Below are 23938 nucleotides of genomic sequence, written 5' to 3'. Positions count from 1 at the left end.
TGACTCAAACCCATTCACTGTAATTTTACAGTGTGTTAAACAGCAGCTTCTGTTGGGTATGAAATATCACAGTTATCTTACCTAACAAATTCTTCTTGATGTTTAGATTCACTATGTAAATAATTTCCCATTTCCTTCATTACATTCTGCTGCTTTTTTTACTACCCACAAGTTTAAAGCATTGAATGCAAAAGGCTGAACTATGGAAGGAGTTATCCTGGGAATTATTGAATATTTTATGTAATGTCTTTAATACACCGCCATAATTTTTCATTGGTGAATACCATATTTTATTGTTTTTATACAGAAAGTAAATTTATTAGCTTGTTATACACATCATTGCTGTAATACATTTCGACATTTTATATTTGAGAGTGTTTAATCCAACTGTCTCTTGCAAAGGAGTGTAAGGCCAGCGCTTACTCCATTGCCTTTGACTAGCATGTTGTGTAAAGATTAGGTTTGTCACTGCTACCACATCTTATTATTTCAAAGTATATTACTTCTATCAGATGCACGACCATCATCACAATGATCTGGGTAGATTGTACTCTACTGCCACCTGCAGGTACAATATCTTACTGCAGTACAACATCTGAATTCTCTTCAAGGATAAAACCCTCCAGCCTATTCAAGTTAACTATTGTATCAAAAACAGAATAAAGGAAGTTGTTTAGATTTAATGGAATTCATTAGTGCCTAGAGCTTTGAAAGGGCTTTCAGAGAAGTATAACCGATGATTTTTGTGTTGCAGGAGAATTTGAGAAAGTTACGGGACAGCATAACAAGAAGACAAAAAGAAAAAAGAAAAAATGGGAAATCTCTTGGTAAGAACCACACACATTTACACACAGATTAAACCAATTGTAAAAAATATACTACCTTAGATCTCTCTTTGTATTAGTGCTTGCACTTTTGAGATATACCTGTGCTGGCCCTGCGGGCACAAAGTGAATAAAATAAACATACATACAAATAAAATATGATAATGTGTAAGCAGGACTGCTTATGAAAGTGAACTGATTGAAGAATATGAAATTTAATATGACTAGGTAACCCGCTTCACAGAGGGGATGGAATGGGCTACCTAGTCATGTAGTTAAGGCAGAATCACTTGGATCCTTCAAAGACCCATCTTGTCAAAGTTTTGAGATCAATCGGTTACTAGTAACTGGACAGGCTTAGCTCTTCTTATGGTCTAATAATACTTAAATGTGTAAATTAAATATTCATCTCTAATATCTTCACCCTTAGATCTGCAGATTACTGCCCCAATTCAGCATTTCCAGGGCCCACCCATGAAATTAGAATGTGCTGTATATGAATCCAACCCCAGAGTGTTGGCAGCCCCACCTCCGCCCAGTCACACCAACAGGGGCAACTGGCAGACTAGGAGCACAACTAGTACATCCAGTAAGTTTGCAACACTTCAGTACAGAGTTGGTCACTTTATTAGGACCTGTCTACCAGGTTGAATTACCGGATCACTGTCCAGTTTGCAGTGCTGCTGTGGAATATTCCACAGTCTTCAGAAAGGGAAAGGGAACTGTAGAAAGGCTTTCAAATCTATTTCATGATACTTATGGCTATAATCTGTGTTTTATAAACATACATATTTTAATCAAATTGCATAACAGACAGTACAGGAAAAGATATTTTGGGATTAAACAAAACTTTAAAAATGTGACTGCAAATGACCGGACAAACATTGATTGTTGTTTGTAACTTGTCTTACTGTATGTTCCAATGTTGTGGTAACCAGGCAGTGCAAGCAATAGATCCAGCATACTCAGTAACATGAGCTTCAGCAGTGGGGCCGAAGGGGACAACGAGGTAAGTCTGCAAACTGTAACTGGCTCTAAGTCTGGCGTGGGAGCTTTCTTACTTTGACTGTGTCGTGGTTTTATTGATCTGGCAAAATGATTGTGGCAAGGTGTGTTGCCGTGCGCAGGTGTAGAGGTGATGCAGTGTTCAAGTAAATGGCATAAAACAAAGTATTGGTGAAGTGGTGGTTTTAATTTGTAATCCAATAGTCTGATGACAACAGTAAACAATAAATGGAGGACTGGCAGTACACAACGATGTGTACTGCTCAGCTAAATAAACACAGGGTTCAGTCCCGAAATAGTAAGCAGTATTTAAACACACACAATACACAAACACGATTCCAAGTCCAGGGTAAGTGCTATTAGTGCTCGTGGTACAAATACAATTTATCCGTGAACAATAGTGCAGTGTTGTCCAGGTTTGTGCTGGCCTTAACCGACAGCTCCGGATCTTGTTAACCGTCTAATAAGTAACAAACAGTACAATTATAACCGATAAAACAAACATTAAACACGCATGGTAATATTTCACTTGTCCTTTAGCGTTCGCTTAACCGTAAACAAACAAACAGATCTTCTAGCCACGTCCTCTGTTTGTACCTTCAGTCATGGCCTCTTGGTTAGCGAGTGCAGCCGTGTTTCCTCCAATCCGCAGTTGCCACATCACTTTCCCTCTGGGGTGATGATTTAATGTATCGCAGTTGTGCCCTTTTTAGATGGCCAACTTCCACCTAACCCCGGGAATGAATTGTCAGGCTATCCAGTCCAGGGCACTCTGTTCCCTTTACACTGCAACCTCACATGTTGGGAAGGAGATTTATCACCAAGAATCATTCTCTGTCACAGCTTCCTCACCTTACCAAAATGGCAGTTTCAATCTACCACCTCAGTATAGACTTGCCATAGTTCCTAAATCCTCTGTATATCCTTCAGATAACAGCCCTCACTGTCAGGTGATTAAATACACCTACTCATAATCTCATAACCCATTGCACCTTACAGCTTCATATTTTCAGTGTTATGGAAACTCCTTGTGCAAAGTTGAACAGCATGTATTCTATATTAGGCACATTGCCCACATTGTAGTTTTATATCTTAATTATTTTCTGAGCAAAGTTTAGGGATAGAGAACATAGTGTATGGTTCTAATAAACGTTGAGCCATGAAACTTGGTAAAGTAACTATACTTCATTAATCTGGCAGTGAGTAAGACTTACTGTATGTGTTTATAGTGTGAGCAGGGAGAGGTTTAATTTCCTCCCTGCTAAAAAATAAATAAAAAAATGTGAGAATGCACATTTGTGTTTGTTGAATGGTTTAATTAGTGATATTTGTGTTAATTGTTTGATTATTAATTATCTGATGATTATTGTAAATTAAAGCCAGGTGCAGGGTATTTAAAGAAAGCAGACAGTTTGTTCAGGGCTGCTGTGTGGATGGCCCGGTTTCAACCTTACAATTTTTTTTTGTTTGTTTTTTTTTATAACAGGTAAACAGCCTAGCTGTCCTGTGTTATAGTTAGGCTTCTGTTTGTTCAGTTAGTGCTCCAGTGGGAGCTAGGTGTTTATTTTATTTCATTTTGTTTATTAAAAGTGCACGCAAGCGCTGAAACTTCCATTTCTGTGTCCTGGGTCTTGCATGGAAAGGGGCAACGAACCTTGGTGAGGTGCAATCTTATTACAATAGATATAAAAGCTTCTTGGTCAACCTTTCAGCTAGCTTTGATTTCATTATTTTAGGTTTTTTTTTTGGTTGCTTCACTTGTTGCAATGCTAACAAATATCATTCGCAAAGTGAAACAAACAAAAATAAATTAATCAAAATGATACCGAAGAGAGCTGCAATATCTGTCAAGAATAGAGGGTAACTACATGTCATTTCAAAGTGTTGCTGTTCTTACCCGTTCCATGTTTGACCTAATTAAAATCTGTCATACCTGAGAACCTGCCAACACACTTGTAAATTCATGATTCTAACCTGCCATGACGCACATGCATCAACATGTGAAATGAACAGAATAAGAGAAAAGCAATAGGCAAGCATATGTCAATAATCTATAATAATAAACGAACTGACAAACTAACGTTAATAAACGAATTGACAAACTAAATTAACAAAGTACCCCTACATGTGAAAAAATTGCAGCAGCGGCTCTAATAATAATTATGAATATGAGAATGCATTTGAACACATTGGTTATTAACACAGCACCCCTGCACATGTTAAAAAATGCAGCAGCAGCTCTAGATTACTGTTGCCATTTTAATTTGAGTCTGATGATGATGAGTTATCAGGTTACAAAACACTATTTTACCAGTTTTGAATCAGTTAGCAACGAATCTCTACCGGTGCAAAAAAGGTGTTCTTATAAGCGAAGTTGCTGTTCCTATAGGCGGAGCGTTTACGAAGTGAAAATTCAGTTTCACCACAAAGTGTTCTCTTAGGAGTTTTTCCTATACACAGAGACTACTGAAATGCAAAACTTGAATGTGTTTTTAATTTACAAATGTGTGCATATTAACCCAGCCATGGTCCTTTTCTTCACAGGACAATGTAGACAGTTATCGGAGCCCCAGCCCCCTGCTTCATGCAGCAGAGAGACGACCGGAGCTCCCCCCACCTCGAGTGCCTCCCCGGACCCTTACAAGGTATCTCACACAGTACTGCAGGTCTTCCTTATAGATTAGACTATGCTACTAAACTGTACATACATTTACTGCATGTCGTCTAGCAATTAATTATTAGTTGTTTGTGATGCTGTGGATGTACCATTAACCCCACACACTGCTTGCTGATTTTATGTTTTGGTATCTCTGAACAATGTCACTATTGCAGAAACCCATTTTCTATCACATGCCTGGTTCGCTTCAACTGCTACGACTTACTCACCGTAGATGAGCATGGTTGCGCTGGGATAGCTGGCTTTCAATCAGAGTTGTGCTTGGCTCAGTGTTTTTCCTGATGCTCGCCGTGGATTAACAAATATTGGATAATTTTGCCGTTGACCGCCCCTTAATTTACATACCTCAGCTAACTCTTCTTCCAAAAAGATACACACCAGTAATGGCCTCTGTTGTCAACTTTATAAAAGGCTAAAAGATATCCCATGCTTTGGCAGTGATGTCTTGCTTTATGGAATCATGGACAAATTACAAGTAACAGCAGTTGCTGCTTGATAGTGAAGGCAGTCAGGAATGCTGTACATATTATACAGTACAATATTTGAACTTGGTTGGAACATTATCTGTTACAGGCCTCCACAGAATAAGAATATGGATCGGTATGTCCCTTGTCCAACTCGTCACATCCCTGGTCCTATACGCTGCAGCCCTCCTCCACCAATACCACGCAGAACTCGTTAACTGAGTCTCCAGGCTGCGCTGGTGGATCAGTTACACCTGCACCATTGAGATAATCATTCAAGGAATTATGTGTAACTGTTCTGCGACATCACCTAGGATGGAATTTACAAAGTTACTATGCATGATGCAGACAGTTTCTGTCACTGACAGTCCACTTCCGAACGCAAACCTGAATGATATATTCAATCAGACACATGCTAGTCACAAAATAGGTTATAGGGTTTCCAGAGAAGTAAACTTGAATAGAAAGAGCTACTGGCTAAACTATGAAAGCTTTATCAAGACGTTTTTCTTGTTTGCCGTGTAAATTCGCTGCTTCTATCATTTCACTTAAGTGAATATTGACCAGCATTTGTTTGTTTTTCTTTAATAGTTCATTTGAATTTTTGACTTGGACATATGTTGCAGACAAATAACAGAATGTGTAGAGGTTTGCAAAGAAAACCCAGACTCAGGGTGGACACTATTTATTACTGTAGAATCCCTGCGAATAGCCAAGCATGTTTCCAAATGAAATTGCCCTAATAAATGTTTACATACATTGCTAAGTGTACGGGAAACATGGCAAAACATTGCTAAGTGTAGGGGAAACATGGCAAACCATTGGAAACCATGATGAAGAACTATGGTAAAACAGTAGCATAAGCTTTTACTAAGCTGTTATCAGAGAGGGACGTCACAGCCTATAACAACATTGTCGTAATCTGAATCCATGCAGCTAGCAAGTGCATTTATAAACAACAAAAAGCAGGAGGTACATCCACTGTACAGTACATTTGTATTCATACATTTACCTACTTTCTTCTGCACTTAATGTAACAGTATTTAAAAATATAGCAACAGAGCCCTGTTCACTGAACAATGTTGGAGCTCAATGACCAGCTATTGTCAGTTCCATACCCCCTGAGCAAGTGTACTAACCTCCTTATGTTGTTTATTTAATCATCTTACAAACCACTTCTATTTAGAAACATTTACCATAGTTCAAGCACAGCAAAGTGTAATAAAGCTTGGTAAAGCATATGTAAGCATTGTAAAGCCCAGAGAGGTATGGTAAAACATGTTTTAAAAAAATATGGCAAATCATTGTAAACTATGGTAAATTCATAGTATGGCCATGGGGATGGGAAAACTGCACCTTGTCTGGGCATAACTTGGTAAAACTGACTAATTTGGGGTTCACTGCCCACCTGCCCCCCCACCACCACCTTCTCCGTGGTTATAGCTTTTTAACATTTTTTTTGTTTTAGTCAAATGTTCAATTTTGTTGTTGTTGTATCAGGTACAGTCTGCAGTTTTATTTTTAAATAACAAATTACTGTAGACCTCAGGTAATTAAGAAAATTGAGTTCTGTCAGTCTTGAAATTAACAACTATATACAAGACCCTCATTAGTTCTAATCTTGGGCAGCGTTACAGGTATCTAAATAACATGGACTCGTCCAAGATCAGGGTCTGAAGTCAGCATTATTGAATTATACTTTTAGGTCAATTACGTGATAAGCCTATGAATATATAATTATTATTATTTATTTTTTTCGGATCATTAAAAACTTTTGAATATACAGTACAGCCAAGGTCATTGCATGCTTAATCCATTTTTATCCAGCTTTAACATGCAACTACAGTAATATTAATTTAACAAGCATGCATATTTATTACTGTATTTTGCATACCAAGTCTGCAGTTGTTGTAATGACAGTGATACATTGATTTTTATGTGTGTTAAAAATTATTATGAATCTTGTATGTATCTATTAACATAAAATCAAATTTTGCCGTCTTTTCCATTGTGTACGTCCCATTGAAGGACGTTTTAGTTCTTACAGGAAAACACTTTAGAGCTTTTATTTTATATATAAATGGCTATATATAGTTTCCTGCATGGAGCGATCAACACACTTTCTTCACTAATACCGTAGCTTCTGATAAATTAACATTAAAAAATGTAGAGCTCCCTAATAATGACAATACATATTAAGTAAGATTTAATATAATTATTTTGCTAGCTCTGTGTACTTTCTTATTTTTAACATGATAAACAGTTGTAGTTCAGTTTTAAATCTGGTACTGGTTAACTTCAAAATAATTTAAGTACAGCTATAAATTTACATTTATATATTGAAATAATGTCATCTAATCGTTCACAATCTGTGCAGAAAATCTGATCTGTGGTCATAGAATAAAATGGTTTGTCTTGAAAGTTTTCCATTTACTAGAATGAGCCTGTTTGGAAAGAATTAAAAGCTATGTGCACTTTTGCGGTACGTTATTTTAAATTATTTAATCATCAGCAGTATTGTGCTGTTTGCTTTGCAAATATTCCAAGTGCCTGATCGGTAATTGCATAGTAACAGAAATAATAAACAGTATTCAATAAATCTCCACTTTGGGGAAACAAGTTGGATTAATATCCCTTTCGGTCACAATTTTTAAAATCATTTTTTAACAAAATCAGTTTGTGTGAACTCTATGGTATTCAAGAATGCATTGACAAAATGTATATGCATTATACAATAGATACATAGATAGGAAGCATAACATGGTACAATTATGCACTCACCGATCAAAGGGTTTATAGAGGGGGTTTGTATCTGCCACTCTTTATGTCATTAAAATAACACCACTGTAGCTGTTGTCATTGCCTCCTCAATGAATCTCTGTATCTATTTATGTTTGCCAAAATATATCTATTACTGATACATGTTTCATTTAAAATTTTACTCTCATAATGTAAAAAGAACAAAATATATATTAGGTGTTTTTTTGTTTTTTTTTCAATCGTGAAGAGCTTTTTTATGTATTCCAAAAGGCCTGTTTTTGTTTCAATTTTATTAAAATAATTATCAACCAACTGGGATGTTGTGTATTTTTTTTCTTCTTTGGTAATTTAAGCTGTTGCTGTCTTGTTAATGGACTGTTTGAGCTAGATTCTCAAAGCTATTTAATCCAACTAGTCAGTGTTGTTTTCTTTTACATTGTAAAACGACTACTCATAGATTTGGTAACAGATTTCATGTGAGTTTTTACAGCCTGAAATTAAACTTGCTAATGAAGTTTTGGAGCAAATCTAAACATGTTTATCTTAACGCTACCATGGCATTTTATCACAGGATAACAGGATTGAAGATCACAGTGAAGGCCTGAGAGATTCCCCTTGTTATATAATTAATGATAACTGAACGTTAATGCAATAGGCATGTGGCATCGCACTCGTTAATCAGTCACAACTCTCTGATCTTGAATCAAGCTTCAAAGCATTCCATTCTAGACCAGACACAATTAGCCTACACAGTGGACTGTGTTAAACTATAAAAGCACAAATATATTGAAACAGCGCAAACATTGTTTGACTTGATTGCTACTATTTAATTAGCTTTTTAGTTTTAGTAAACTACACTCCAGGTTTGTATTTTATGTATGGCCAAAGAGGAGGTTGGACAGTTATGGTCCTCCCTTAACAAAGACTATAATTGAAAAACTGACTATTTTTTTCTTGCTTGTTTTACTGTATATTGAATGTCTCTGCTCTGTTCCTCCCCTTACGTATCATATGCACAGTTCAGAGCAGTGGTATTGTGGTATGTTCCTCAGTAATAATTTCCTTGTTCAAAGATTGACTCAGCAGTTCCATTATTACCTCGTAACACATCATAGCAATACAGTTATCCCTTAAAGGAGTGATAATCAAGACTGAAGTAAATAAAAAGTTTAAAACAAATCTTAGTTTTTTTCTGCTATTTCTCTAAAATGTTCTTCTGAATAAGCAGTGCATTGCTTTGTGATTATGGCTTCTTATTTTTTACTTTAATTTCAAGAACCACTTTTAAACTGGTACATTTTACTTCCCGTGTCAGACTTACTCACGTGATCTACCAGAATGAGACTCAATGACCAGACCTTGGAAATTAACCATTTCCACAGGAAGTGATATGGTACCAGGAATAAGAGTTCATAGACTTGTTTTTGCTACAGTGTGGCACTTATAAAGAAAGAAAAAAAATATTTTGCACAAAAATATGGAGACCAGATATAAAGTTGACAATAAAATACATAGTGAAATTTATTTTAAAGTTTTGGTGATCACTTCTTTGAAATATTTAATTTATAGTTATATAGTATATTTTCGTTTAAGAAATCATTTGGGTCCCATGTGTCAAAAGCAAGGACATTTAATGAAAGCCAAGCTAAATTATCTACAGGTATTTATGCTATAGCATGGTAGCAGGGGGTGGAGGGGCAAGTATTATTTGTTAATTGTTTTGTTGTTTTGGCAGTTGGCCTTGTTATTGCAAATTCAGGCCAGCTGCCAAGTATAAAAGGAGAGTGGCCAGTCTGCTCGGGGTTTCTCCTGTGTGAAGAGTCCCAACTGGATGTCGTATAATAAAGTACCACTTTTTTGTTTAGTTTTATGTCAGGTAAATGGCTTAGTTGTCCTTCGAGTCAGTGCACTGAAGGAGCTAGATGTTTGTTTTGTGTTGATTAATTTTGTACCATTAAAAGCAAGCCTGTGTGTGTGGTTGGGTCACATTTTTAAAGGGACGAACGAACGAACGAGTGAAGCTCTCTTACTATATATATATATATATATATATATATATATATATATATATATATATATATATATATATATATATATATATAAATGGAAATTTATGATTTCTAAAAATATCTCGAAAACAAAGAATTTTAGGAAAAATCTTTTGTAGCAAACTTTTTGCTTTTGTGAATGAGGAAAAAAAGTTAAAATTGTTTTGCAAAACTCAAGCAATTCTAATTCAAAAGTATTCATACGCTTTGATGCTATAATAATATTGTCTACACTGTGCAAGAAATTTCAATGTGATAATGCAGAACCCAATTTTAGCAGGGTGAGGAGCCATGTACATTTATTTGTTTTTAGAACGGGGTTCCCCCTCCACCCCTGTGTAATTTATTGTTTTGTGTTTGTTTGTATTGTGATTTATTTATTGTATTTATGTATTTATTTTAAAATGTTTGTGACGCCATAGCCGTGTGTTTTGTTTTTGTTATCGCTTTGTTTCTGGCAGAGGCGAGATTGGCAGCTCAGTTTTAGGCAGGTGTGAAAAAATGCTGTAAAGTAAGAATGCTTTCAAAAATAGATATGTTAATAGATTGTATTTATCAATTAACTAAATGCAAAGTAAGTGAACAGAAGAAAAATCTAAATCGAATCCATATTTCGTGTGACCACCCTTTGCCTTCAAAACAGCATCAATTCTTCTAGGTACACTTGCACGAAGTCAGGGATTTTGTAGGCATATAGTCAGGTGTATGATTAAACAATTATACCAAACAGGTGCTAATGATCATCAATTCAATATGTAGGTTGAAACACAATCATTAACTGAAACAGAAACAGCTGTGTAGGAGGAATAAAACTGGGTGAGGAACAGCCAAACTCAGCTAACAAGGTGTGGTTGCTGAAGACAGTTTACTGTCAAAAGTCATACACCATGGCAAGACTGAGCACAGCAACAAGACACAAGGTAGTTATACTGCATCAGCAAGGTCTCTCAGAGGCAGAAATTTCAAGGCAGACAGGGGTTTCCAGATGTGCTGTCCAAGATCTTTTGAAGAAGCACAAAGAACTACTGTCTGGAGAAGTCTGGTCAGAAGTGGCCTTCATGGAAGACTTGCAGTCAAAAAGCCATACCTCCGACATGGAAACAAGGCCAAGCGACTCAACTATGCACGAAAACACAGTAACTGGGGTGCAGAAAAATGGCAGCAGGTGCTCGAGACTGATGAGTCAAAATTTGAAATATTTGGCTGTAGCAGAAGGCAGTTTGTTCGACGAAGGGCTGGAGAGCTGTACACGAATGAGTGTCTGCAGGCAACAGTGAAGCATGGTGGAGATTCCTTGCAAGTTTGGGACTGCATTTCTGCAAATGCAGTTGGGGATTTGGTCAGAATTAATGGTGTCCTCAATGCTGAGAAGTACAGGCAGATACTTATCCATCATGCAATACCATCAGGGAGGCATCTGATTGGCCTCAAATTTATTCTGCAGCATGACAACGACCCTAAACATACAGCGAAAGTCATTAAGAACTATCTTCAGTGTAAAGAAGAACAAGGAGTTCTGGAAGTGATGGTATGGCCCCCACAGAGCCCTGATCTCAACATCATCGAGTCTGTCTGGGATTACATGGAGAGAGAAGCAACTGAGGCTGCGTAAATCCACAGAAGAACTGTGGTTAGTTCTCCAAGATGTCTGGGCCAACTATAAATGAGAGTTCTGCCTATACAAATATAAATATATATATATATATATATATATATATATATATATATATATATATATATATATATTATATATATATATATATATGATTTTGATTTTAATTAGTAACACAACTGCAAATCACTACAGTTTGTTGCCCCTTTCAAAGCAGACCCAGGACACAGAAACGTGATTTTTCAGCGCGGATGCGCTAGTTTAATAAAAAAAACAGAAGTACACAACAAAACAGAAACAAAAACCTAGCTCCGTTTTGGAGCACTGACTAAACACTGACAGGTCCCTGACTAACATGCAGGACAGCTAAGCTGTTTACCTGTCAAAGCACAAGGACTACCCTTTTTTACGTACGAGTGCACACACTTACCCAAACGGGCTCTTCTCACAGCAGCCCTGAGCACACTGGCTGCTTTCTTTATATACCCTGCACCTGGCTCTAATTTACAATAATCACCAGGTTCAGGGGATATGTGGCAGAGCAAAGCTCTGCCCTTTAAATTGGCAGGGATGGGGTTAACTTCCCCTGCCTGCCTGGGTTTATTATGTTCAGGTGGCTGGGGTTGATTAGTTGATTAGGTTGATTAACGATCAATCAGCGCCCAGCCACCTGATATAAAAGGAGGCCTCTGCTTCTCATTTGGGAGAGAGGGAGCTGAGGAAGCAGGTTGGTTTTTTTTTTTGGGTTGTTTAGAAAGTTTGAATCCAGTGAAGGCATCGCCCAGCCTGGAAACTGTTATTTTTGTAAGTTTTGCTTTTTATCTTTTTTGTGTTTAAATTGCTTTGTTTTGGCCCTTGTGCCCTTTCATTTTGTGTTTATTTATAATAAAATAGTTATTTTTTTGAACTGCAGTCTGTCTCTGGGCCTCTATCCACTCGCCAGCCTGCCACATTTGGTGTCAGGGTGGGATAGCGCCACCTAGAGGCTCAGAGCAGTATTTTTGTTTTGTTTTGTGGAATTTTTGGGATAAATTTTTTTTTTTTTTTTTTTTTTTTTTTTTTTTTTAAAAAATGGGAAAGAGCAGACAGCGACAAAAGCAGGAAAAGCAGCAGCAGCTGAAGAAATGTAAGCTGCTGCAGCCACCGCTGGAGGACCCGGCCAGCCTCTTCCCCTGGTGTTCCTGGTGTGGGAAGGAGGACCATCGTTGGCGGTCCTGCCCAGACGTGCCACCGGCAAACTGGTGTGGCCGGTGTGAGGAGGACGGCCACAACTGGGCAGGATGCCCCTACAACCAGGCCCAGGAAGAGGTGCCGTGTTCACCCCGGGCATCAGGGGCCACCCCACTACCTCCAGCACCACCACCTTCACCACCTTCACAGGAGATCTGGGACTGGTTGATGCACCCTGAGGCAGACCTCGTCCACGATCTCTCCATAGTTATCAACACGCTGTGGCGTCGAGATGGGGAGAGGTGGGAACAGTGGGAGCAACAGCACCACCCGGTCTCCTTCCCTGTAGACATGGGAGATGCCCCGGTCACTCCAATAAAGAGGGGTGAGCCGCCTTCCCGAGAGCCAGAGAGGGGTGAGCCGCCTTCCCGAGAGCCAGAGAGGGAGGAGGAGCTGCCGTCGTCCCCAGAGCCAGAGAGGGGTGAGGAGCCGCCGTCGTCCCCAGAGCCAGAGAGGGGTGAGGAGCCGCCGTCGCTCCCAGAGCCAGAGAGGGGTGAGGAGCCGCCGTCGCTCCCAGAGCCAGAGAGGGGTGAGGAGCCGCCGTCGCTCCCAGAGCCAGAGAGGGGTGAGGAGCTGCCGTCGCTCCCAGAGCCAGAGAGGGGTGAGGAGCCGCCGTCGTCCCCAGAGCCAGAGAGGGGTGAGGAGCCGCCGTCGTCCCCAGAGCCAGAGAGGGGTGAGGAGCCGCCGTCGCTCCCAGAGCCAGAGAGGGGTGAGGAGCCGCCGTCGCTCCCAGAGCCAGAGAGGGGTGAGGAGCCGCCGTCGCTCCCAGAGCCAGAGAGGGGGAGGAGGAGCCGCCGTCGTCCCCAGAGCCAGAGAGGGGTGAGGAGCCGCCGTCGCTCCCAGAGCCAGAGAGGGGTGAGGAGCCGCCGTCGCTCCCAGAGCCAGAGAGGGGTGAGGAGCCGCCGTCGTCCCCAGAGCCAGAGAGGGGTGAGGAGCCGCCGTCGTCCCCAGAGCCCGAGAGGGGTGAGGAGCCGCCGCCGCTCTCAGAGCCCGAGAGGGAGGAGCCGCCGCCGCCGCTCTCAGAGCCCGAGAGGGAGGCCGCCGCCGCCGCTCTCAGAGCCCGAGAGGGGGAGCCGCCGCCGCCGCTCTCAGAGCCCGAGAGGGAGCCGCCGCCGCCGCTCTCAGAGCCCGAGAGGGAGGAGCCGCCGCCGCCGCTCTCAGAGCCCGAGAGGGAGCCGCCGCCGCCGCCGCTCTCAGAGCCCGAGAGGGAGCCGCCGCCGCCGCCGCTCTCAGAGCCCGAGAGGGAGGTCGCCGCCGCCGCCGCTCTCAGAGCCCGAGAGGGAGGAGCCGCCGCCGCCGCTCTCAGAGCCCGAGAGGGAGGAGCCGCCGCCGCCGCTCTCAGAGCCCGAGAGGGAGGAGCCGCCGCCGCTCTCAGAGCCCGAGAGGGAGCCGCCGCCGCCGCTCTCAGAGCCCGAGAGGGAGCGCGCCGCCGCCGCTCTCAGAGCCCGAGAGGGAGGAGCCGCCGCCGCCGCTCTCAGAGCCCGAGAGGGAGCCGCCGCCGCCGCCGCTCTCAGAGCCCGAGAGGGAGCCGCCGCCGCCGCCGCTCTCAGAGCCCGAGAGGGAGTCGCCGCCGCCGCCGCTCTCAGAGCCCGAGAGGGAGGCCGCCGCCGCCGCCGCTCTCAGAGCCCGAGAGGGAGGAGCCGCCGCCGCCGCTCTCAGAGCCCGAGAGGGAGGAGCCGCCGCCGCTCTCAGAGCCCGAGAGGGAGCCGCCGCCGCCGCCGCTCTCAGAGCCCGAGAGAGGAGCCGCCGCCGCTCTCAGAGCCCGAGAGGGAGCCGCCGCCGCCGCCGCTCTCAGAGCCCGAGGGGGAGGAGCCGCCGCCGCCGCTCTCAGAGCCCGAGAGGGAGGAGCCGCCGCCGCCGCTCTCAGAGCCCGAGAGGGAGGAGCCGCCGCCGCCGCTCTCAGAGCCCGAGAGGGAGCCGCCGCCGCCGCCGCTCTCAGAGCCCGAGAGGGAGCCGGAGCCGCCGCCGCCGCTCTCAGAGCCCCAGAGAGGGAGCCGCCGCCGCCGCTCTCAGAGCCCGATTGCGGCCGGTGTACGTTGTACATGGGGGGAGGTGTGTGGCAGAGCAAAGCTCTGCCCTTTAAATTGGCAGGGATGGGGTTAACTTCCCCTGCCTGCCTGGGTTTATTATGTTCAGGTGGCTGGGGTTGATTAGTTGATTAGGTTGATTAACGATCAATCAGCGCCCAGCCACCTGATATAAAAGGAGGCCTCTGCTTCTCATTTGGGAGAGAGGGAGCTGAGGAAGCAGGTTGGTTTTTTTTTGGGTTGTTTAGAAAGTTTGAATCCAGTGAAGGCATCGCCCAGCCTGGAAACTGTTATTTTTGTAAGTTTTGCTTTTTATCTTTTTTGTGTTTAAATTGCTTTGTTTTGGCCCTTGTGCCCTTTCATTTTGTGTTTATTTATAATAAAATATTATTTTTTTGAACTGCAGTCTGTCTCTGGGCCTCTATCCACTCGCCAGCCTGCCACAGGATAATTAATAAAACAATTAACAAACAAACACAAATGTACATTTGCACATTGTTTTTAGCAGGGAGGAATTAACCCTCTCCCTGCTCACACATCCTCCCCATGTCTTTTTAAGACACCAGCCATTTAACAGCCATCTCCCTCCACCCTTAAAAGACCACCCACTCAAGTCCCATCTCTTTGATTTTCACCCTCTTCCACGGGCAGACTTGAGGGTGGGATGGTCCCTCCAGTGCTTCCAGGGAGGGACCGCGAACCGGTGACACGGGACCCCACCTGATTGAGTGGGGCGACGGCCGGGGAACAGGCGTCTGCAGCAGCAGGCAGAGGTCTTCACCTGGTGACCGGCGCAGCGATGTCCGATCACCCACGGGGAGTGAAACAGCAAACAAGGGGTGCACAAGCTCTGTCTGGCAGCAGCCTAGCGATGTCTGGGTGCTCGGGGAGAGTGGAGTAGGGAACCGGGAGCAAAGCTGTGGCCGATGATGCAGACTCCAGGCCTCCAGGTCTAGTGCAGGGAGGTCTTGGCAGACCGACAGGGTGTCCAGGAGCAAGGTACCACTCACATTAGTGCCGGACTATCACAGGGGTGGTGGTCGGGGCTGTGGTGAATGTGGGCTCTTCATCTCCTCCCCTTATTTGTTGCTTCTCCCTCAGGCGCTGGATACAGCGGGGCTTCTGCCTCAGGCGCTGGATACAGCGGGGCTTCTGCCTCAGGCGCTGGATACAGCAAGGTTTCTCGTGCCTGCTCCCATTTCTGGAGCAGCAGCGCCGGCTTTGTTGGCTCCTGCTCCAGTAGCTCTAGCTCCAGTTTTCACTTCTCATTCTGCTCCCATTGAGCAGCGGAATTCTTGTTGATCAACTCTTTTAACTCCATTTTTCTCTGGGTCGTGTTGGCGCCGACACACGCTGCCATCATATGTTACACGACTGCACCTCACCACAGTTAGTTGCCCCTTTAAAAGCAGGACCCAGGACACAGAAACTTGATTTTTCAGTGTGGATGAGCTAGTTTTATAATAAACAAAACAGAAGTACATAACAAAACAGAAACAAAACCTAGCTCCGTTTTGGAGCGCTGACTAAACACTGACAGGTCTCTGACTAACATGCAGGATGGCTAAGCTGTTTACCTGTCATAAAACATTATAAACACAAGGACTACACTTTACCTTTTCTACGTCCGGGAGCACACACACAGGCTCTTCACACAGCAGCCCTGAGCACACTGGCTGCTTTCTTTATATACCCTGCACCTGGCTCTAATTTACAATAATCACCAGGTGCAGGGGATAATTAATAATAAAACAATTAACAATCAAACAAACACAAACATTTGCACATGTTTTTTGTTTTTTTTTTAGCAGGGAGGAATTAACCCTCTCCCTGCTATATATTAGCAGCAATTCCCACTAATCAGGGTTCTATTTCTTAAATATATGAAGACACTTGTTTATTTCACTAATTTGAATATATACAATTTCCAGATCACTTCTATGAAATCAGTCAGTACAGAATTCTGACATCACTTATGACATCTTCTGCTGTCACAATGCATGAGCCAAAACTAATCTTCTGAAACATGTAATTGAGTTCTAGAATTTTCAGTACGGTATCTCTTAGATGATGTTTGAATTTTATGAGAGTAAGGTGTTTTTGTGGTAATTTTTGTTTAGAAAAGTGTTTTATATTTTTTTCTGAAACAGTGTCTTTGACTCGCTGGCCCTCTAGGAATGTGGCGCATTTCCAGGGTCTCTTATGAAGTGACTGTTTGTGTGCCAGTGCCTGGTTTCCGCGTGCGGCCGCTTCTCTTTGCAGCAGGTCTGGCTGTCGGGGCCTGTACGTGTGCCGCTGCTTCCTACTTCATGTACCACTGGATGCAATGGACAGAGCCTGCTGAGGGGGACAAGAACAATCTGATGGAGAGCTGTATGCGGGAAGGTAAATATTTACCATATGGTTTCTCGTCACTTAAACAGTGTTATAAGATTCATGTCAGAACTTTTTTATTTGAGGGTATACTGCATTGGAGGCCCCTATCTGTATATCTTTCTACTTTTTCATGATACCAGTGACTCCAATTATGTTTTTGTTATTATGCCTAAATAAGGATAACGAATAAGTTAAAAAATAACAAGATTCAGAAAATTTCAAAAGTTGAGTACCCTTGTTTTGTTTCCTACTTCCTACTGTGCTTCAAACAATATGAAATATTTAGTATAGTAGATTCTTTGCTGTGGCAGGTCTGTTATACACAGAGTGAAAAAGCTAATCCACTCTCAACTATATTAGTGGTAGTCACTGAGCATTTGTAAACGTATTATAAGTCATTATATTAAATATAAACAGTCAAAACCTGATTTTAATGTATTTAGTCTGTTTATGTATATTATGTTGTGGTTTAAACATTTACAATTATTTGTCATTGAGATTTTGAGAGACTACACTCTCAGCGAAATTGTAGTTACTACTAAGAGGTTCCAATGGGAGTGTGATTTATAATTATCAATAATATAGACCATATGCTTTACAGCAGCTGTACTGATTCACCAATGATACAGATATTTTTCACATACCTTCTATCCAATTTTCTTTACAAACTATACACTCAGAGATGCCATTCCCTTACATTATAACCTGTGTATGCTTTTTAGGTTTGATATGGTTGTCTGAAATATAAACACATTTTAATTTCAGAAGCACAAGACTCTCTTTTGAGGTTGCAGCCAGCTGACGAATTGAACATAATCAGCATTTTCAAGGTAGGCTCTTTGGTATTCAGTTTAGGATACTGTTTAAAACTGCCATGTTGTTTAATAGGACCGCCAATATCAAACCCAGAGAGAAAATACGTTTGTCATCTTTCACTTCTGAGAAATTTTTGAGTCTTTTAAAGGAGGAATGAAAGAGGCACAAAAGAGATTTTAAAGACAATTGACACGCTGTAATGAATTTGAAATGCATATTCCTTAATTCACTGGAATACATATGAATATGATCTAATCTACATTTTAAGAAACTGTATCTCTCAAGTAGAAACAAATTATATTTAATACAGCATATATTTCAGAAGCAGTGAGAGAAATAAACTTTAGCTAAAGGTGTGAAACGAAAAAGAGAAATACATTTCTAAAATTGTGTCTGCTCTATAGAATGTACATAGTGTCTTTCACAATATAATAAAATATATCTGAAAATGTTTATATCAACAGAACAATAAACTGTATCCTGTAGAACAACATTATAACTACTATTTTAATTGTACACAAGAAAGCATACATTCCCCTCTGTACAAAGTATTGGGTCTCAAAACAGCTCTCTAGTAATTGGAGTGCAGCGTGTACTAGAGAACAAAGTGGTCTATTTTATACATCTATATTGTACAATTCTCTATTGCAGTTGCCAGGTTTACCAGCATTAACAACGAATGCCCCTTTTCAACTACTTGGCCTCATTGAAAGACTAAATAACATACTTTTCCTAAAAGCTGAATTTCTGAAGACAGCTGGTTTTAGAAATGGACACTTAGGAAACTGTGTCATTTCTTCCTCCTCTTTAATTATAACTTGAGATGAGACAGAAAGGGGCAAATTACAGCTGTATTTCAGGAGGAAGACTGTGGTATTTAACTGTAAAATCAGCTTTGAAAGTCTGCTGCTTTGACTGATCTCAAACTGCACAAAACAGGTCATTGTTACTGGTTTAGTTTGTTGTACTGTATGTGATTTATAATTACTGCCACAAGCATCCTTTGTCAGAATTTAATTTTTCTTTGCATTGCTTTGTTTGTGTGTTTTTGTAGCCTCTGTGTTTTGAAAGTACGAGTTCTGCGCCCCCAGCCCTAGTTCTCAGTGAAGATGAAGAGATTTCAGAAGATCACACATGGCCATATCCTCAGGTGTGTTTCTATAAGTTATCTAAGCTTGGTATTAGACTGTCTTTACATGAGCAATCAGGGTGGTAAAGCAGAGGGAGGCAGAAAAACGTGTGTTGTTTCAAGCAAAAAAGGAAAAAATAATTTGTGAAAAATCAGTCTTAATTCCCTATAGTGTTCTTTTTAACCAGCAGTCAGCTTTCCATAAAATGCATGATATCGCAAATTAGCTATTAAATTGTTCCACTGTCATCCATTGCTATTGAAGTGTGAATGATTTAGAGTGTGGATTCACAGTGCAGGCACTCTCAGCGGAATTGCACTGCAGTTACCACTCATGGGTGGCGCAAAAAGGCTTTTTAGAGCCCAACCCCTGTGTTTGAAAAAGATAACAATCTCCTGGTGTAGACTGGTCTGTCAATAACTTTAAACAAAGAGACTGACTCTTCTAAAAGTCACTGTGGCAATGTTGTCCCGCCCCTAGGTGTATTTCTGTGTTGTGTGTTGCATGTAGTGTGTTAATGTTGGTGTATAGTCATTGGTACACAGGATGTAATATGGGTTCAGAGCAAAATGTGTATTTGTATTTAGGCACGAGGATTGCACAGCACTTCACGTACAGGTAGAATGTAATAATATGTGAGCATGGGGAATTGCACTTATTAATTCACATGCAGTTGTACCGAGACTCCAATTGAATGATTGATTTATTTTGGCTGCAAGTGCCGTGTCCTGTTTTGGTGTCAGTGTTTGTTACAATCTTTTTATTTGCTGTCTGTTCATTTATTAGATGCTGAGCACAACCAAGCGCTCAGCTTCATCAAACTCCACCTCTCTGTGTCTCTTCTGTGTTGGTTCCTTTTTCTGGTCTGACGTCACCCACTACAGCCGTCTTTGTGACTGTCACAACCTTTTAAGTATCTTTTAATTCCTGAATTCATAAAGTCTCCTTTTGTTTGTTAGGTTGAGGTTAGAGGACGGGCTGTATCAGCCCCATCTGTCGTGGCTCCTTTTAAATTAGAGAGAGAAACTTTCACCCGGAACAAGCCTATGGTAAGATTACTAGCCACTGGCTTGGGTTTAACATACTAACTTCTGGTAATGTTTTTCAGTACTGGCTGCATGATATTCATATGATTGTAATAAATTGCTAATCCCTTATGGAACAAACATTTCTTTGTAATATATGATAGAAAAGTATGCTCCTATATTTTTCATATATAGGAAATGGCCCCTTTTTATATAGTTAAAATATATTCTAGCATGTAATCCATATATTTATTTTATATTGATTACAGACTAATGAAAATATATGGTGCACCATATATTTTCAACATATAAAATAAATATATGGATTATAGACTAAAATATATTTTAAATATATCCCATAAATTTTAAATATATAAAAAAGGGGCCATTTTCTATATATGAAAAATATAAGGATCATACTTTTCTACCATATATTAAAAATACATGTTTTTTCCATAAGGGGGATTGGTAAACGTTATGTGGTTTATAAAACACATCTTGGGTAAAGACATATTGAGCCTGCATACTTCCCTCTTCCTTTTGTCCTCCCTTCCCCTTACTTCTTAAATACTGTAAGAACCTCTGTTGGAATGACTCTGCAAGGGATACTAGCTTCAACCATAACCTTTAATATGCTTATTAACACTTAACAATAGAATATTTCAACAGTCTGTACATTGTCTATTAACAGGAGTTGTTTAGGTGCAGCTCTGCTACCGATGCGTTCTCAAACTCTGATCCCGGGACAGAGTCGGACTGCGCTTTCTCAAGACCACTTTCCAGGGTCCTGTCAGCCTCCTCAGTCCTGGTTACCCTTGAGTCTGAGGAAGTAAGTTGCTCTATGTGGACTTGCTGGTGCTTAGTGAAGCCCTTGTATCATTAATATCCCCTGCAGGGAATATAATGGAGGTGGTCGTATGTACGTGTATCACACTTCACACACTGTTCCATTAATTAAGAGAATTGCTTATAAAATTGTGATGGATCTTGGTATTAATAATATTATTTACTGTAAGTTATTGTGAGTATCAGGAGGTGTCTCTCTGTCTGTACTTCTGTCCGCTTGTATCTCAGACTTACATACTTAATAAGGCTGCCACATATACAACATTGCATAAATGTGTACAGTACCTGCAGTAAACTAAAAGGCACAGTTTAAATGATAGGCTGGTCCTTTCCAAGAAAAAAAGAAAATACTAGTATATTAAATTAATATAAAAGATTGGGCTTTCAATTGGGCATTAAACATTATTTCCCTTTTACTATAGTGCTAAGCAATGAATAATACACGTATCTATTCAGGTGGAAAAATAAAATACTTACATAAGGAAAAGCTAATTACACACATGTGCTTCTGTGTTGGAATATACATCATTCCAAAAACCTGTTGCATTTTTTTTTTCTAGAAAGGGAGACTCAGCATTATGTACATATGTTTTCTTTCAAGTTATTTAACATTCTATGATGTCATTAAATTCTGTGACAGCTGCAAATAAAGCATTTTTAAATTTGAAAGACAATACACAAAACATATTGTTTTCCTTTTGGACAGGATCAATTTTGTATCAGGAATGAAATTGTGATCCAGAAGGAGCAAATAAAGAAATGTTCCTCAGCCTCTGATATTACAAGAACAATGGCTCAGTTTAAAACACTGCAGAAAGAAGAGTTGGTAGTAGAAGTATTGAAGCCTGCCATATTGGGCACCTGTGAGGTAAAACAAAACACCAGGTTCTGCTCTTAGAATGACTGCAGCTGACAAAGTAATTTCATGCAGTACATCTCACTTGTTTTGCAACTCCATTAATGACACAGCAGGTCTCAAATGTGCAGTTTTGAAAGAAACACTTTATAACAATTAAATTCATTGTGGTTATCTGCATTTGCTCAAAGTTCACGAGCACTAAAGGTATACACCACAGAAATAATTTTGCATGACACAAACATTATATTAAATAATATTTGACTTATTGTTACAGATGTTCCTACCCACAAGCACATCCACTCCATTACCTCAACCGCTAAAATACAATTGTGTGGATTCAGGAAAAGTTCAGAAAAAGAAGTTGTTTGTTTATGGTGAGTAAACTTCACTGTTGAGTTATCTAACATTGAATAACATTTTCATATTCAGTAGTCTTAAGTTAATATTTGATTAGTTCTCTGTCTTGCATTCACTGAAATCCATCGACAGAATGAACGGGGGAGTCACAGTGTTTTAAATGATGCTGCGCTGCTCAGTAGATGCAGAGCTTGATCTAAGGAAAGCAATTTTCCAAAATCAGCTATTAAATATATTGCTTTTAAAATATTTTCTTTTGAATACATTGCTGTGCTGTGGCTATTTCACCAATAAGGACAGTCATAAAGAACCCAGGGTTATTTGTTAATAGTGTATCATCTACAGCTGTGGCCAAAAGTTTTGCATCACCCTATAGAATTAACTAATGTGCTTCATAAAGTCGAATGAAACCGGCTGATTAATTTTATGTTAATATATTGAACTACATACCGTTTTGTAGTTTTCCATAGTTCTTTCACTGAGCTCCTCTAAGCAGCTCGGTTACTTAATACATCCATCGTTCCATATTTACAATTTACCTGGACTGTTCAAATATTTCAGGTGATTTGTGATTTTGCATTTCCTGTAAAATATTACAAACAAATACATGTACATAAAAGTGAGAAAAGGTGTGCTCCCATTGTTAATTGTGTTGCACTTATGCAGGAGGAGAGTACTGCTGCAGGGCTCTGCGCTACTTTGAGCGCACTTGGACTCTGCAGAGGCAACACCGTGCGAGTGAGCTCCAGGAGGTGAAGTCTCTGACAGCAGGAGAGTCACTCTATCACGAATCTGTGCAGGTAACGAGAAAAACTCTAAGGGGTGTTACAGATGGTAGTCTCACAAAAAGCTTTAAGCCAACCATAGTAAGCTCACCCCCGCTGACTGATACCCCTGCATGTCTACAGCTAGGGCCAAAAGTAATCAAAGAAAACTACAATGAGATCTCAAACGTCTACCAGAAGCCATAATTGTAGTACAGTATTTGTATCAATATATGTTAATTTTTTCATTAAGTATATGGAAAACTGCAAAGCGATATAATTCAATATGTTAATGTAAAATTTTTTAACAAGTTTCATTCAACTTTATGAAGCAAAATTAATTCATTCTGTTGGGTGATGCAAAACTTTTGGCCACAGCTGTAAATAGCAGCTTGTTAATGATGCAATATTTACACAGAACCAGCATTACTAAACATGAGGCAATGGCCAAGTGTAAATATTCCACATCTAATGAAACATTAAAGTTTACAATTATCTGTACGGTTTTAGAAAGAACACAGGCTGTGAGCTCGGTGATGGGTGGTCCAGCTGTATATAGGCGGCGAGTTATTGATCTTTAGTAACAAAATGTCCTGTGTTTGAACTGAACCAAGGCATATTAAATGTGTCTCATTTAATTGTGGTGCAGGTTTCATCCAGGGTTGTAGCACAATTGAATTCTGACAATTACACATTTAAAGTATAACTGCATGGCAGAAGGTATATTTTATAGGGTCTAGGGTTGTTGCTGCATAATAACTGAATGGCTGTCTGTCTTCTGATTGGGTGAAGCCACCTTGAGCTTTGTAAAATTGCCAATACATTCAATGGGGTAACATGTGAGGGGTTGTGGAAGTTGTCAGTGTAGAGTTGCTGGTTTGATCAGGGATTAATATGAGTTGCTGTATAATTACTGTATCGTTACTGTATAATTCTCAAATCCACCTACTGAACATGTTACCCATTACATTTCAAAATAGTACTGTACTAACCTAATTCTAGCTGGGTGTCATAGCCATACTGACAGTTTTTAATACTAAATTGCCCTTGTGACTAGAATATTTTTTAACTGTGTCAACTATTCTGACAGGAGTTGTCCTAATCACTCTCGTATCGTA

General features: G+C 40.7%; 1 protein-coding gene across 1 annotated transcript in view; it reads left to right on the top strand.

The window, feature by feature from the left end:
• Window positions 1–7997, top strand: part of LOC121321676 (phosphoinositide 3-kinase adapter protein 1-like) — an 88580-nt gene extending 80583 nt beyond the window's left edge. The window contains exons 15-19 of the mRNA XM_041260665.1: window positions 755–827; window positions 1255–1413; window positions 1763–1833; window positions 4374–4474; window positions 5080–7997. Of these exons, the coding sequence (XP_041116599.1) occupies window positions 755–827; window positions 1255–1413; window positions 1763–1833; window positions 4374–4474; window positions 5080–5188 (513 nt within the window). The 3' untranslated portion in view covers window positions 5189–7997. The remainder of the gene's footprint in view (window positions 1–754; window positions 828–1254; window positions 1414–1762; window positions 1834–4373; window positions 4475–5079) is intronic.
• Window positions 7998–23938: the final 15941 nt, after the last annotated feature.

The sequence above is a fragment of the Polyodon spathula genome, chromosome 10, assembly GCF_017654505.1.
Source record: "Polyodon spathula isolate WHYD16114869_AA chromosome 10, ASM1765450v1, whole genome shotgun sequence".
NCBI classification, from domain to species: Eukaryota; Metazoa; Chordata; class Actinopteri; order Acipenseriformes; family Polyodontidae; genus Polyodon; species Polyodon spathula.
This window is presented reverse-complemented; position numbering and strand designations above follow the sequence as displayed.